Source organism: Pipra filicauda, unplaced genomic scaffold (genome assembly GCF_003945595.2).
Source record: "Pipra filicauda isolate LSUMZ 115617 unplaced genomic scaffold, ASM394559v2 scaffold266_size1643727_pilon, whole genome shotgun sequence".
Lineage (NCBI taxonomy): Eukaryota > Metazoa > Chordata > Aves > Passeriformes > Pipridae > Pipra > Pipra filicauda.
Genome location: NW_024104383.1, coordinates 1,114,735 through 1,130,047, shown reverse-complemented (window position 1 = coordinate 1,130,047; position 15,313 = coordinate 1,114,735). Strand labels below are relative to the sequence as shown.

The window sequence follows — 15,313 nt, the reverse complement described above, 5'->3', positions numbered from 1 at the left end:
GTGGCTACAGCAGTGTTTTGATCGTCTAAACACAGCAGCACAGAGCGCTCAAATAGTTCACCTGCCTTGAACCCATCTGGATCCACATGGCTGAACCACCAGGGGATGTGACCCATTTAGGTTGGGTATTAGGGGAAATTTCCCCCAAGAAAAGGGCTGTCCAGCCCTGGCACAGCTGCCCAGGGCAATGGTGGAGTCCCCATCCCTCGAGGGGTTTAAAAGCTGTGTGGATGTGGCACTTGGGGACCTGGCTCAGTGGTGGCCCAGGCAGTGCTGGGGGATCAGGTGGACTGGATCTTAAAGGTCTTTTCTAACCTAAGTGACTCCAAGATTCCAATGAAAGGGAGCTGGGCTGAGCTGCAGTTTATTTCAATACACCCTGCTGGGTGCCCAACAGTAAAGTTTAAAGTCAGTCAGTGGTTTTACATGTCACCCATGGGATTTTTGAATAACGGAGACAAAAGCCAAACAAGTAGTTGAAAACTTTATTAACCTGCAAGCTAAAAAATTGGTACAGCAGCAAAGAGTTTAATGACAAGGCTGGACTCGATCTGAGGCTGGGGCAAGAACATTGCTGGAATAACTTGTTATATTCCACAGCAGAATAAAGATTTAAATTCTCAATCTACACGCCGTAGAGTGTAAATGCTTTTAGTTACCCGCACCATCGCGCTCAGGGCATTCACCTGGAACTAACCCACGTGGGAGAATGAAAGTCGATGATTTCTTGTACTCCAGCCCATTCTGCAGCCGCATCTTTGTGCTTTAAGAGTCGCTCTGACCCCTCTGTTGTACAGCAGCAGCGGTTTCCCCGAGGGGCTCAGCCCCACTTACCACAGAGCACAGCCGGCACAGGCGTTTGACCGGCTCAGAGCCCCGGGAGCAGCCGCGGTCCGAGCACGGACGTCCCGCGTCGCCGCCGGTTCCCGCCGAGCCCTGAGGGGAGAAGGCAGCGCGTGAGGGGGAGCCCGAGCGCCCGGCCCGGCCCCGCCGCGGCTCCCGCGGGCCTCAGCCGTGGCTGCTCAGCAGGGGCCGCGGCCGCCCGCCGCCCTCAGACGAGGTGTCAGAAAGGTCAGTATGGATCATCAGCGGCCCGCCCTCGCTACCAGCCCCGTTCCCTTCCCTTCCCGCGAGCCCTAACGCACTTCATCCTTTTCTCACCTCCGCATAGAAAAAGAGAACGCGTGTTGCCCGCCGCGGCCTTTATAGCCTCTCCGACGCCGCTATTGGTCAGGCCGCCGTTGGCGCAGCCAATCGTCAGCGGTTGGCGTGATTGCCGCCCCGCCCCTCCCGGCGCTCATTGGCCGCCGCGCTCCCCCGCGCCAATGGCGGAGCTCTGCGCAGCGTGGCCCGAGGCGGTGGTTGCCGCCGTCTGATTGGCTACCGCCGGAGGCCGGGCCGAGCCAGTGGCGACGGCGGTTGTAGCGCGGAGCGCCCGTGCCGCGGGGGCCGCCGGGAGTTGTAGTGCGGGCGGCGTGGCGGCGCGGGCGGCGGGCGGTGCGTGGGACTACAAGTCCCGAGGAGCGGCGCGCGCGGCGGTTCCGGGCCGGGCGGCAGCGGGGAGCAGGCCTGGCCGCGATGTGCCGGCACCGGGCACCGGCGCTGCGGCCGCCGCCGCCGCTCCCAGGTACGGCCAGGACGGGGGGGCCGGGCGGGACGGGCCTCGCTGGGGGGAACGGCTGAGGAGTGCCCGCGGGGGCTCCCGGCGCTGCCCCGTGCCCGCCGCCCGGTCCCGGCCCCGGGCAGTGTGTTCGGAGGTGCCGGCGGGGCCGTGCGGGCGCTCAGAGGGGCTCGAGCGCCATCTCCGCGCTGTTCGGTGCCGGTGGATCCCGCCCGTGCCCTGCTCTCCGCCCCGCGTGCCCTCCCGGTGTGTTTCCCGGGTCTCATCGCAGACTCTGCCCAGTTTTGCCTTTTTCTGCCCAGTTCTACCTTTTTCTGCCCCGTCTCTTGCCCGACCCCGTCCCGTGTCGCTGCCTGTCCTCCCCTGCCCTCGCGGTGCCCTCGTTTCCCCGTGCCGTGCTCTCCCGAGGCTCAGGATGGGGGTGTTTGGGGTGCTCTGCAGCCGCCCCGAACGCGCGCGGGTCCCGGGGCAGGCACGGGCGTTGTTGTGTCCCCGTGCCGGCGGTGCTCTGGGTCCTGCTCCCGGCGACAGGCACTGCCCCTGCTCCTGCTGGATCCGGGCTGTGCAGGGCAGCCCAGGGTGCGGGTTCCCTTTGTGTTCAGATGCTTTAGAGCCTCGTGGGGTCAAAGACGAGGGCTGAGGTGCTGCCGGGGGCTCGCTGAGTGTGAGAGGAGCCGGGACAGGAGTTACCCAGGTTTGGTGTATCTGGGCTGTTGTCCCTGCCAGGGCCAGGCTGTGTTAAGAACTGTGGTCTGGCGGTTGTTTTTTCCACTTTGACAGAGTTGCTTTGACTTTGTTTCAATCCCAGTGCTTTAATTTTGCCTCCCCGTGCATTTCCCTCCAGCAATGTGTTCTCAGCCTGGACAAAGCTGTTGTGTTCCTCTAAGCAGCTGCTGCATTGTGGTCTGAGTGTTTGTCTGTCAGGGTTTCAGCTTCCAGCCACAACAGGGGTTGTGAGGAGAGGACTGTGGACTGAAGGATGATTCTAGAAAGCCCTGGCTGAGCAAAAGTAGCGAGACCACAGAATCCCAGAATCACTGAGGTTGGAAAAGCCCATGGAGTCCACCCTGTACCCGATCCCCACCTTGTCCCCCAGCCCAGAGCACCGAGTGCCACGTCCAGTCATTCCTTGGACACCTCCAGGGACGGGGACTCCAAACCTCCCTGGGCAGCCCCTTCCAGTGCCTGACCACCCTTTCCATGAAGAAATTCCTCCTGATGTCCAACCTGAACCTACCCCCAGTGAGGGAAATTTGGGATTTCCTAAGGTCATGCAGGAAGCTGTAGGAGCAGGGAGCTGTCCACACTCTGCTGGGTCCCCCTCTATGTCCTGGGGTCCCTCCAGGGCACCGCTGTCTCAAGCAGGGAAGGGACAGGGTGAATCCAGCCAGAAATCTCAGGTGTTGGGGTTTGATTCGTGTGCAGGTGAGACTTCCCCGAGGGAAGGAACATTTGTTTCACCCTGAGGGAGGTTCAGTTTTACCCAGTGGCTTTGGGAAACCTGAGCCAAAGTGCAGTTTCCTGTCAGGAAACGCTGGTACCTTCACTGGTTGACACCCCAACAGGAATTTTCAAGATATTGATTGAACCCAAGGGGAAAAAACCCCAATCCATAGTTTCCAGGCAGTTCGGTTCCCTGATCCGAGGGATCCCTGGGGGATCCCGGCTGCTCTGCAGGGTGGGCCCACACCTGCCTGTTCCTGTGGCAGCACAGCCTTCAAGGGCCTTAAGCCACGTGTGAAGCACCACATGGAAGTTTGTGCCCGCTGGCTGGAACCTTTGTGCAGGCAAACATTCCCTTCCCGGGGCTCCACAATCCCGATGCTGCCGGAGCCGCAGGGACCCCTCCGGGCTCTGGGGTGTTGCTGAGCACCGAGTGCTGGAGCTGGAGCCAGCTCTGCCCTGCCAGGAGCTGCTGCTGAGCAGCACTGGGGGTGGCCCTGAGTGGTGCTGAGCACTCTGTAGCCTCAGTTGGGGTTCAGCCATCGGTCACCTCGTGGGCTGAGCATTCCCCTCTTCCATGGGAGCTTCCAGGCCCTGCTGGCCTTGACTGTGGGATTTCCTGGAGCGTGACTGTACCTGTCTCACAGGTTGTATCAGCCAAGCCCAGCTGCACCAGGAGAAAGGCACTGGAGAGAAAATCCTTCGTGGTTTCACTACCTCAGCACTTGGGTTCCGTGGACAGGTTCAGCCTGTCAGAACTCATCCTTCCTGATTTGTATTCCCTTTGTCGGCCCTTCCCTGCCTGTGACCCTTTGCCATGGGCATGGTGAGGGACACACTGGCACATCTACTCATCTGTGGATTGGATCGAGGGCTGTAGTGGCAGCTGGGAAAAGGAAGGAGGTGGCTGGTTGCTCACAGGGGTATGTGTCACCCTTCTTTGGACCTCAGCAAGTCCCCCTGGAGCCCAGGGCAACAGTGCCCCAAATTACACATTTAGGCTACTCCTGCTCTGCCTTTAGCACAGCCCAAGCTCAGAGTTTCATCAGAGTTTCATCAGCTTTTAATGAGGCGTCCTGGGCTGGAGTGGGGCAGTCCTGCTCTTGGGAGACCCTCAGTTGTGGGGGTGGGTGTCCTGGCAGAAGGAGTCCCCCACTGTCAGTGCCTGTATTTTGAGTGAGTCCTGCTCCCCAGCTCAGCCTTTGAGGTGGTTCTTAGTTAACTGGATTCCCCTGGATCGTCTCTCCAAGCAAAGACCGTGTTGCTGTTTGATATTCAGAATTCTGAATAGTTTGGGAACTCTCTAAAGAGGGAGAGAAACCCAAACTTCCCTTAAAGCGAGCGATGGACTGTCCTGTCCCTGGAGCTTTCTCGGATCGGGGGAATAAATCCGTGTGTGCTCAGAGAGGGTTGTTTTTCCTGCACTAAGCTGAACCGGGAAGGGAGCATTCCCGGAGCAGCCAGGGCAATGCTGGGAGGCAGCGTGGAGATTGGCTGAGCTGTGGGATTTTCCAGCTGGATTTACATCTCGCCCACTGCTCCGCATGCCTTTGTGTTTACATCACTGGGGAGCGATGCACACACGCACACAGATAGCGGGAGGGACGGCCTGGCCGGGAAGAGCCTGTGCACGGCTCAGGAATTGGGCATGGAGGCGCCTTGCCGGGCTCTGCCGCTCCGGGCCAGCCGGGATGGCCGAGGGTGAGTGTCCCCCAGGAGAGGGGTTTGCTCCGGGTGTTGGGTGTCAGCCCATGGCAGCGCTCCCTGGGAAGCTGCTCTGCTTCAGCCGTCACAGCAGGGAGGGAGGAACTGTTTCCATCCCTTAGTGGAGACCTGGAATCCAGCACCAGTTTGGAAGTGGGTACCTGTGGCCTGTCCAACAGCCAGAGCCCTGCTGTGCTGGTTTTATGATCCTTCAGAATGACCTTTGCGAGGACGTGGAACTTTTGATTGCAACTCAGCAAGTGTGTTCCGGGGCTGTTCCTGGTGGTTTCAGGGCTGGGAAGTCCTCGGTTTTCCTTAGGCAGAGTTGTGAGCATGGAAGCCAAGTTTGTGAGGAGAGGCTGTGTCCAGGTGCCTCCCCTTTGAGTCACCCTTGGGGAGTGTTTGGGGGCTGTGGGACACTGAACAGTGCTACTGTCTCAAAGCTGTCCGTAGATTTGCCATGGTGCAAGTGTCCATAGCCACTGATTCCTTTTGGAATCCAAGATTCAGCATTTGTTCCTCTGAGGGTCACAGTTTGATCAATGAATGTAGGTGTCTACGTTGTGCCTCCTGCTCGTTCTCAGTGGCAAAGTCCAAGGCAGCTGTACAAAAAAAAGAGCAGGTAACTGGAATTTACTGGGTTATTTTTCTTTGTGAAGGAGCTGATGTGTTTCAGCCGGATCTTTGAAGTGCTCCAATTGCACCCAGAGGGCAAGAATGTGTCATGAAGTTTCAAAGCTTTGGAGGATGCTGGGGGGAGCAGGGGGTGGAAGTGATACTCTGTGCTTTTTGATTTATGTTTATGGGCTCAGGTTTCTTATGACTTTAATCTGGAAGAATCCCATAATGTGATGGGCTGGTTACAGCTTTCCAGAGGAGTGCAGTGCAGCCAGTAAGGCAAAGCAGTTGGAAAAGGCCTCAGTGGTGGCACAGGAATCGAGGAATGAAGGAGAGGAGGAGCTGTGATTGCCTTGGGTCTAGCAGGGCTCCAGGAGAGGAGGATCCAGGTGAGACAAACGTTCCTCTGGCTCCCTTGGGAGAACAGAGGCTGAATCTGTCCATATCCCAGGCTTTGCTGCTGACCTGCCATGTCTTAGAGGCTTTTTAGATGAGTTGCAAACCCCTCTATCAACCAGATTGGCAGCAGCGGGGCCTGAGCCAGCCCACAGGGCCCTGTGGGGTCTTGGCAGCCATTTGGTCTCTCTGTCAAGCAAGGCTGAGGAGCACCAGTGAGCACCAGTTGTGGTGTGAGTGGTGTAAGTGACTATTCTCAGCTTTTAAAGCCTGATAATTCTTATCAACACGGGGTGACCATTTCCTCCCAAGGAACTGCAGCAGAACTGAGATTTTTTGCCTTGGAGGAGTAGGATGTTGTTGGTTTGGGGGTTTGGTTGGGGTTTTATTCTTTTTCCTTAACCAAATCCCCAATTTAACAATGTGATGGTGTCTGAGTGGGCCTGTTCTTTGAGGGAGGATGTGGAAAAGCACAGGCTGTGAAAGGCACAGCACGAAGCTGCAGCGTTAGGGCCAACTTTTAAAGCACCTTTTGATTCCGGTCTTTGTGTGGAGGAGCTCTGGACGTGCCTGTTCCTGCCAGCCTGGCTGCCCAGCAGTGACTGTGTAGCTGCTGAGCCCAGACACGGCAATTTGGGTTGGAGGGGTCAGAACTACTGAGCCCTGGTCTGCAAAACAAAAATGGTGTAGTAGGTGGGTGCTTCCAGGTTACCAAAAATGGAAGTAAAGCTTCAAATGTAGCTTTTTGTGTCATGGAACAGTATTGAACATTGGCCTCTGTCCTTCCTTTTAACTTCATTTTCTTGGGGGGAGGGGAAAAATGAGATGCTCTGTTCCACCAGAGCAATCACTTTTGATCCAGTTATGGGCACATCTGAAAGTTACTGCTTCAGGTTTTGACATGAAGTATTAAAAAAAAAATCTTCTATCCCAAGGAGTCATTATCCGTTAGGAAAAGCACCATATGAGATGATTTCCCATTCTGAACCCCGTTTGCTCAAAGGCATGGCCACGTTCAAGCAGCTGTTGAATGTGCTCTCACAGCCCTGCGGTTGGTGGAAGCGCTGGTAAAAGCAGCAGCAATTAAAAATATCAGTTTTATTTTTATTGATGACAGCTCAATACAATTTTGGTCTCAGGAAAGTTTGTATGACTTACAGGAGAAACTTCTGAACAATACAAAGACTGTTCCCCAGAACTCAACACCCACCAGATGGAGGTGCCACGTTCTGTCAGTAAGGCTGAACTTCTGTTCTGGTTTTATGTCCTTCTAGCACTGACTGCACATCTTGGCATACGATCCTGGCCTTTGAGAGGCCTCCCAAAGAGTGTAAGAAATGTCCTGCTGGGTCAGAGCATCAGTTCTGTCTTCAGCAGCTGTGAAAATCATGGAATCCTGGAATGGTTTGGGTTGGAAGGACCTTACCCTAACCTGAGGAGTGACCATTGGGCTCCACCCTCTGCTTCCTGTCTGGTGACTGACTTGAGAGGTGTCTATCTCAGGGATCTGGGGTAGCTCAGCATTCTGAGGCCTGTGTTTTACAAGTCAGACCAGATGCTCATAGTCCTCATCACCATGAGATATTGGTAGTCACAGAATAGTTAATTAGAGTTGGAAGGGACCTTTGGAGACCATCTAGTCCAACTCCCTGCCAAGGCAGGGTCACCTAGAGCAGGTAACCGTGTTCTTAAAGCCCTGTTAATGCAGCTCACAAGCTCTTTTGGGTGGTATTTCCACCACAGATACCAGGGAAGCCAGTGTGACTGTCACCAGGCTGTCTCTGGGATTCGAGATGTTCCCTTGCTGGTCGCTGTGGGCCACTAAGAACCAGTTCACAGAACGTGTGGGCAACACCTTGGTCCTGCAGAAGGACAAGGTAGACAGCCTGCCCCAACTGGGCTGGATATACTGGCCCTGTGACCTCCCCCAGAGGAGCCCTGGATGTGTGAGAGCTTGGGATATGGACAAGGAAGTGGGGGTAGTCCCCAAAGCCACCCCCTGCTCTCGGCACCCATGTGCCTTCCCCTTGTCCCGTGGAGCTGGGCTGTGGGAGCTTTTCTCAGAGTATTTCCCTGGGGATGTGCCAATACTCTCAAGGATGTGTAACCCTTCTCGTCCTCACTGTGGTGTTGTAAGAGGAACAGAAGCTCTTATGCCATAAATACCCAGGCTGTGAGATAAGGAAGTTCACGTCACCCAGGGGCTGTTCCAGCCGGAGCAGGATAACCCATGCCTGTCTTTCCCGCTGGCAAACACTCCTGCTGTGGATGATTTTGCTGCTCCAGTGGTTTCCTTGGGGGTGAATAACCTTGGAGAGGGCTTCAATGGAGAGAGGAAGGAGGGGGGAAAGAAGAACCAGCAGATGTAGGACACGCTGAGCGTCATGGGCTGGCGGTTGCGTAAGGCAAAGGAAACTCTTGCTGGTGTCTTGGCAGGGAGACACTGTGGGACTCTGCAGCTGCCAGTCATGGCACGTGTCACCTGCAGGACCCACTGCCGTGCCCGTGGCTCACCTGGAGAGCAGCCAGAGCACACAGCCCAGCAGTGCCCTGGTGCCTGCAAAGGTGGAGTTCCTGCACTGGGAACTGGCTCTCGATCAGGACCAGGCAGGTTATGTGATGTTTGTGAAGGTTGGGATACTCTGCTGTCCCTTCTCCTCGTGCCATGTCCCCCCTTCAAAGCCTTGGCCTTTGTGCTTGATTGTAAGAATCTTCTGGGAATAACTGTGTGTGCTCTGGGGGCGGAGAGAAGGCAGATGCCACCAGACCCCTCTTCAGCATGGCCAGTGGTTCTCTGCCCATGGCAGGGGTTGGAACTGGGTGACCTTTAAGGTCTCTTCCAACCCAAACCATTCCAGGATTCTATGATTCGCCAGGCCACTGGTCCCAGAGGCGATTCTTCTCCCTGCTTTGAGGTGCAGTGGCAGGGTTGGCAGCAGTGTGATCCATGGCTGATCCCACTGGATCTCCACTCAGCAGGAGGAAGAGCACTGCTTCCCCCAGCTGCCTCTGCAGCTACTGGTGGTTGGGTTTCTTCTTGCTTGGATTACTACAGAAGGATTTTAAGGCTTTTCTTCTCACTGAGTCTCAAAAGCCTGAGTTGATCCCCGTGGTGTGCAAATGCTGAAACTCATCCCTTCCCCTCCCTCACATCTGCTTACGATCAGCCGTGGGATTTACTGGATAGCTGGTCCCCACTGCTTCCTTTTCCAGGGTAGATTTTTTTCCCCTCTTTGTTTACTCTAAAAAACACTGAATTTGCATGGTAAAAAAAAAAAAGTATTAGAAAAATTAACTCTGGGCAAGGAGAATCTGGGTCACAGGCTGGGATCCCCAGGAGGGACACGCATCCTCCAGGCCTGGAGCGCAGGCAGGGTTCAGATGCCAGGCAAAGGTGCAGAAATCTGGCAGAGATTTTTGCAAGTGCTGTAGGAATCTGATATTAATATTGACAGGATCAGCTCTTTTCTGCCTCCTTTTAACTTGCTTGATACCAGTTGGAAAAGGCCTTTCTCAGTACCTCTGGGAAGATGGGAGGAGCTGTCCGACAGTGCTCTGGGAGGTGTCTGCTCTGCTGAAATGCTCCTGCCTTTGGTGGGTGCAGAGATTTGGGCTGAAATCAGATATTCCTGTGGCTGCTGGTGTTCTGCAGCCTGGCTGATATTCCACTCAGCATTTTTCCCATTGCTCATGTTCCTCTGCTCTCTGTTCAGAGCAGACAGAGCAGGTCCCTGCTGCTACTTGCAGGTAGGTTGCTCAGCCAAGCTGCAGAGCACAGGTCATGCTTATGGACAGTGAGTGGAAAATCCCCGTTCTCATCCTCACTTTGGATTTATCCAAGCTCTGTTGCATCTGTTCGAGTGTGATTTTGGGGCAGGGTGAGACTGGAGATGCTTCCTTAGTGCCTCTCCAGGACACTTTTCCATGGCCTGTGGGTTATCCCTGGGAAGTTCCCAGGCAGGTGCTGTAGGGGTCATTGTAGTGGCTCAGGTGCCTGCAGTCACTGTTGGTTGCACATCTGATCCAACGTTTAAGGATATTCCAGAACTCCTCAAGCTGTTGGTTGTCCCCATTTTTGGTTTTCCCTGTCTCCAAGTGCTTTCCCATCGCTCCATCTGTTACACCTGAAGGTGATACATACCCTGAAAATGAGAATGAAGCTTCTGTAGGAGTCTCCAGACAGCCCACAATCCACCATTAGGATGGGCTTCCTCCCTTTCCATCTGGGAATGATTGTTTGCCCTAAAACCCAATAGGAATATTTTATATGCGAGGTTCCCTTAACGCTGACACGAATGGTGAGGTGGGAGCATATCCCTGCTCTTGGCTTTGAGCAGTGCAGGATAAAGGGTCATTGGGTAGACATTGCTGAGGTTCTCTGAAGAAGGAATCATGGATTCATATCCCTGAAAAGTGAGTCCCTCTATTTCTACCTTAGTGGAAATGACCAGAGCTTAGCTGCATTGTTACACATGGGGAACCTATGGAGAGGGGAAATTCAGGGATACATGCAGGCCATGATTAAGGATGAGATAATGCAGCCTTGAAACATGAGACCCCAGGAAATGTGGCAGTTTATGCCATCACTCCTGGAAGTACTTGGCTTTGCTTTATTTATAAGCACTACATCATCTGGAGACCCCAGCTGGACACCTTTTTGACTCTTTGATCTTCAGGCTTTGTAGTCCAGAAATGCTGTGCAGAAGAGGTGAATTTTTGCTGGGAGGAAGCTCCAGGGCTTGGTCCAAGGCTGCTGGAGGGTGAGAGGCTGGGTGGGGTTCAGACCTCATGGGGCCACAGCCAGTGTTACCCAAAAAATTTGCCTGCCCTCTCCCACCACCCACCCTCCCAGTTCCCTCTAATCTCTGTGCCCTAAGGAACACTGACAGGAATAAAAGGATCTGATGGCCACAGCCAAACTTCTGGCTTGCTGGAGCCCAGCTTTAAACTCGGCAGGTCTCCCTGATGCAGCAGCACAACACTGCTTCAGTCCTGCTGGTTTTGAGACAGCTCCAGCAACTCTGCTCAGCATCTCCTCAGGGATCTGGCATTTGCAAAGAGCCAGGACAGTGCTGTCACATGTGTGGAAAACATTATCCAGATCCCTGGTTTTAAGATGGTTTTGGGTTTGGCTTCGGAGTTTCTGTTTGTTTGGTTTTTCATTGGAATTTTTGTGGGATTTTTTTTTTGTTTTAGACTGTAGCTTTTTCTGAGAATTTAGTCCTGAGTAGCAATTCCCTGGATTCTGCTGCTGCTGTTTCTGGCTGCCTGACAGCTGTTGGATCCAGAGCTGCAGGGAACACCAGGAAGTGCTGTGTCAGGCCCTGAGCAGAGCCTTGGTCAAGGACAGCTCGAGTGTCACCTTTGCAGTGTTTAAAATGCAGGTGCAGGGTGTGCCCAGCCCCGTGTGCAGGCAGCCTTGTGCCAGGGCTCTCCAGGGAGGTGGGAATCCCTGGACAAGTCCCCAGTCACAGCTACATGGCGGGACCCTGTCTCTCTTTGAGCCTCAGTTTCCCTTTCTGTAAAGTGGAGAAATCACGGTGGTGGTTCTGTAAGGAGCTTGGAGATTTAGGACTTGTCACCTCCAGACCAGGGAAAACCAACTGCTGGAAACCCCTGAGAGATTTCACCTCCCAGCAGCTGGCAGTGGGAGCAGCAGGAGTGTGGAAGCCTGGCTGGAGCAGAGCCATCTCACAGGACCAGGAGCTCTGCGTTGGGGACACCTGTGGGGTGTTCCTTACAAGACTCTTGTCCTGCAGAAAGGGATTTTTTTTGTCTCAGTAAACCCTTTTTGGCCTGTCTGTCCTCACTGCAGGTGTGTGTCTGTTTAGCCCCTGGACTCTGCTGCTGGCAGTGAAAATACCAAGACTTACCTTGGACAGAAAGGGGTCTCTTCGTCAGGATTCTTCTGGAGCAGCTTATTCCCAGAGCACAGGGCCCCTTGGGCAGGCTGGGACAGCCTGGGAGTGCAAGCAGAACCTGCTAGCTGCAGGGATGGAACCTGGGAGGAGAGCTCAGTGCCCAGCTGAGCCCTTGGCTTCTCTCAGGGAAACTCCTGCTTGAGCCAGAAGTGCCTCCATGTGATGGCAGAGAAGGTGCAGCTCCTTCCTAAGGGTACCTGGCTCCGAAGGAGACTGAGAGCATCTTGTCAGATCCACTGGGATAACAGCATGATTGTGCCCTGAAGCGCCATCGAGTTCCAGCTGAGGTTAAAGAAAGCAAACTCCAGGTGTTTAAGCAGGTTATTGTTGTGGAATTCTTGACTTTGCAAACTTGAGCTTAGTGAAAATCTGTGTAAACAGTGGAAAAAGAGAAATGAGCCCCTTTTTAAAAGATAATATTTTTAGAAAATGCTGAACTCTCATCCAGGAATGATTCAAAGGAATCTGACTTAGTCCTTGCCTCTTCCTCCTGAAAATCCAGGTTTAAGTGAGTTTAGGTAAACACTTGGACTTAGTGCTGCAGGAGAGTGTTCTCTGAGCCCAGGAAAATACATACAATGAACCTAATTCCCTTTCTGTCTCCCTTCTTCCCCAGAGCAAGCTTCCCATGACTAACAGATGCTGGCCTAGATTATGAGCTCAAACAAGAACGCTCGCTACAATCGATTCTCCAGTGGCACAACAAACATCACTCCTTCAGAAAACACTAACGGGGTAAGGTCACTGCTGGTGGCAGAGCAGAGGGACTAGATGCCTTCTGAAATATGGTGTTTCCTTGCCTCTTAAGATTCTCAGCATTCACAGATAAAAGTTAGGAACATGTATGTACATTTTTTCACCGGTTCAGGGAAGATCTGAAGCCTTTATATGCCCTGACCTTCATTTTCTCGATATTTCAGACGAGAATGGAAACAACTTTTGGACCAGCCTACTCTGCTGTGACCACCATCACAAAGCGTGAGTATCTCATGCTTGGAGCATCTCACCAAAGCACTGTGGGTGATTCCAGGGTTGTTGTTGTTTTCTGCAAACCATAAAGCTGTTGGGAGAATCACTGTGCTCATTAGCCAGGGGCTGGTTTTAGTGCTTTGCAACCCCAGTGTCCAGACATGAAGGAAATGAGAAGGCACAGGAATTGTCTCCCCTTAGGCAAACTGAGCAGCACCACTGGGAAGCTCCTGTTGAAATTGGGATAGTACAACAGGGTTTGATACTGATTTCAGCACCAAATCTTACTGATCCCTGTGACAATCATCACCAGCACTGCAAATTCCATCTTCACTCTTGTGCCTGACTGTGAGTCACTCTGGAGCTTTGGTGAAACCCCCATGGCCATTTTTAGCTCAGACAGGAGAGGATGCAAATGCCTCTACTTATTTAGAATTCCTGTGCCTTGTTCCTCAAAGCTCAGCAGGTGAGGGAAGCCTGAGGCCTGACAGGTGGGGTGAATGTAGGAAGAGGTCTGTTTTTATTTTGGAATAAAAATATCCTTCCTTTAGTAGAAACAAGAAGACTTGACACTGATTTAGATAAGAAAATTAACATGTGCCTGAGGAAGATGTTTGGATTACATTTGTCTTGGACTCTAGGTGGTTTTGGACTCCAGAATATTTACATTCAAACTTTTACACGAGTCAGTAACACAATCTCTATACAAATATCTCATATTTAATTTACCATGCCTCCCTTGTGCTGCAAGAGTATCCAGACCTTCCTGGATCCAAGCAGTTTTTGTTGGTGACTGAGATATGTGGGAGTATAAAGTTTCCTTTTAATAGTGTTTTTACCCTGTGAACCTGACAGAATATAACCTGTGCTCTTTTCTGGGCAAGCTCTCAGAGATCAGGGTTGTTCTACCTGATATGTCCAGTCACAAACTGGAGTTGGAGAATCCCGAGTCTTTTCCTTTTCTAAGGAACACTTACAGCTACAGAGGCTGACCCATAGTTTGGGAATGTTTCTGAGGAGCCTAAATGCTTGTTTTTCTTTCTTTGATTCCCTTCAAAGCTGACGGGACCAACACTTTTAAGCAGCACCGCCGGACCCCGTCCTCCTCCAGCACGCTCACCTATTCCCCACGGGATGAGGACGATGGCATGGTAGGTGTTGCCAGGGCCCTCCTGACTGGCTTAGCTGAGAGATGAGAGATGTCTGGTGTTCCTCTGGAGTCCTCTGCCTCCCTCATCATTCCTGTGCACTGTTATATCCAAGGGAGATTCCTGCACCGGGGGCAGGACCAGCCTCAGCATTCCTGGCTGCTCCTGTGGTTGGTGCCGTGGGGAAGCAGCTGATTCTGACCTGGGGCTTTAAGCTGGTGCTGCTGGTGCTCATTTTCACACTGCTTGAAATGGTTATGTGGTTTCAAAGCCTGGGAAGTACAAATGCCACAGACCTGTGTGTGTACCTGGCTCTGGGAGAGCAGGTGCTCAGGAGGAAACAGGCACAGCCAGGGATGTCTGGGCTGTGACTGAGGCCAGGCAGTCTGGTCAGGGCCTGTTGGATGGATCCCAGCTGGCTCTGCAGTTGAGGCCGTAGAATCCATTCCTATTCCCACCTCCAGATGGGGCTTCTGGCCACAGGGAGCGGGTTTGGAACCTGCAGAGTGGGATGTTGGACACTACAGACTGTGCTGGGCTCCTGGGGGCTTCTCACACAAACCATTCCCGTGTCTCCCAATACTTTTGCGGAAAAGAACTTCCCAATTTTGCATCCAGCTTTCTTACTCACTTCTGAGTAAGATGTTTTTGGGGAATTTAGTGATTCAACAGGCCTCAGGGTTAGCTGCTTAGAGAGAAATTAAATCAGCTAAATCAATTAAATCAGGAACAGCAACAGCAAAGCAAACCTCAGGGAAAGGATGGACAGCTCTGAGGCCTGGACCTTCTCCTGTCCCTGGTGCTCCAACCACGTCTCACAGCCATGAGCTCTGTTTAGATTTAAGCATGTTGGTAGTAAACTTCAAATAAAGTACTTGTAGACTTAGTCAGGTTACAAGACCCAGCTTCCAAGCTAGAGGTAAATGGGATCCCTGCTGCTGGAGTTATGCCCTGACAGACTGGGGTCAGCAACAATATGGAGCTACAACACTTCTGAAAATAAATTTGACACCAGATTGCAAAGAGCTTTATTGTCAGCATCCTATAAAGTTCCTTCTGTTGCTCAGACATCTTGCTGTGTTTTATGTGAGCCCATGGGGTTTTTTGTTTGTTTTTTTTCCTAACAAGTCCTTTGAACATTTGCCTGGTGTCCTTGGCAAGTGCAGCTCTCCATCCCCTCACTGACCCCACGGAGCTGGGCCACTGCTCCAGGCCACCCTTGGCTGTGAGCACGACCCCTGTGGGCTCAGTGCTGGGCTCACTGTGCCCTTCTCACGAGCTGGGCAGTTCTCACAGGGCAGAGGGGAGGAGTTTTGCAGAGGAGGGGATGCTGGGGATACTTCATTTAGCCAGGTCTGGTGGAAAAGCTCCTTTGAAAACCCTGGTGTCACGAACTAAGGTGTGCAGCCAAAAATGGGGGAGATCTCTCCTGGGATCCAGCCCCAATCCTCTTGGGCAGTCTCAGCCCACCTTGCCCGGAGTGCTAAATGTTC

At 53.1% G+C, this 15,313-nt stretch overlaps 1 protein-coding gene and 1 long non-coding RNA gene across 4 annotated transcripts in view; one reads left to right on the top strand and one right to left on the bottom strand.

The window, feature by feature from the left end:
- Positions 1 to 470: 470 nt before the first annotated feature.
- On the bottom strand, positions 471 to 1,144 carry LOC120323452. Its single transcript, XR_005563903.1, has 2 exons — positions 835 to 1,144; positions 471 to 692 (listed from the first exon to the last, which is right to left on the bottom strand). It is a non-coding gene; the product is annotated as an uncharacterized LOC120323452 (long non-coding RNA).
- A 383-nt stretch (positions 1,145 to 1,527) lies between these two features.
- TRAF7 (TNF receptor associated factor 7) overlaps positions 1,528 to 15,313 on the top strand; it is a 31,101-nt gene continuing 17,315 nt past the window's right edge. Inside the window, exons 1-4 of one of the 3 annotated variants that reach the window (XM_027736049.2) lie at positions 1,528 to 1,627; positions 12,320 to 12,438; positions 12,624 to 12,681; positions 13,732 to 13,823. In XM_027736049.2, coding sequence (XP_027591850.1) covers positions 12,358 to 12,438; positions 12,624 to 12,681; positions 13,732 to 13,823 — 231 coding nt within the window. In that variant the 5' untranslated portion in view covers positions 1,528 to 1,627; positions 12,320 to 12,357. Of the gene's footprint in view, positions 1,628 to 3,566; positions 4,766 to 9,162; positions 12,439 to 12,623; positions 12,682 to 13,731; positions 13,824 to 15,313 lie in introns of those variants that run through there. The other 2 variants (XM_027736050.2, XM_039382369.1) reach the window with 2 other exon arrangements.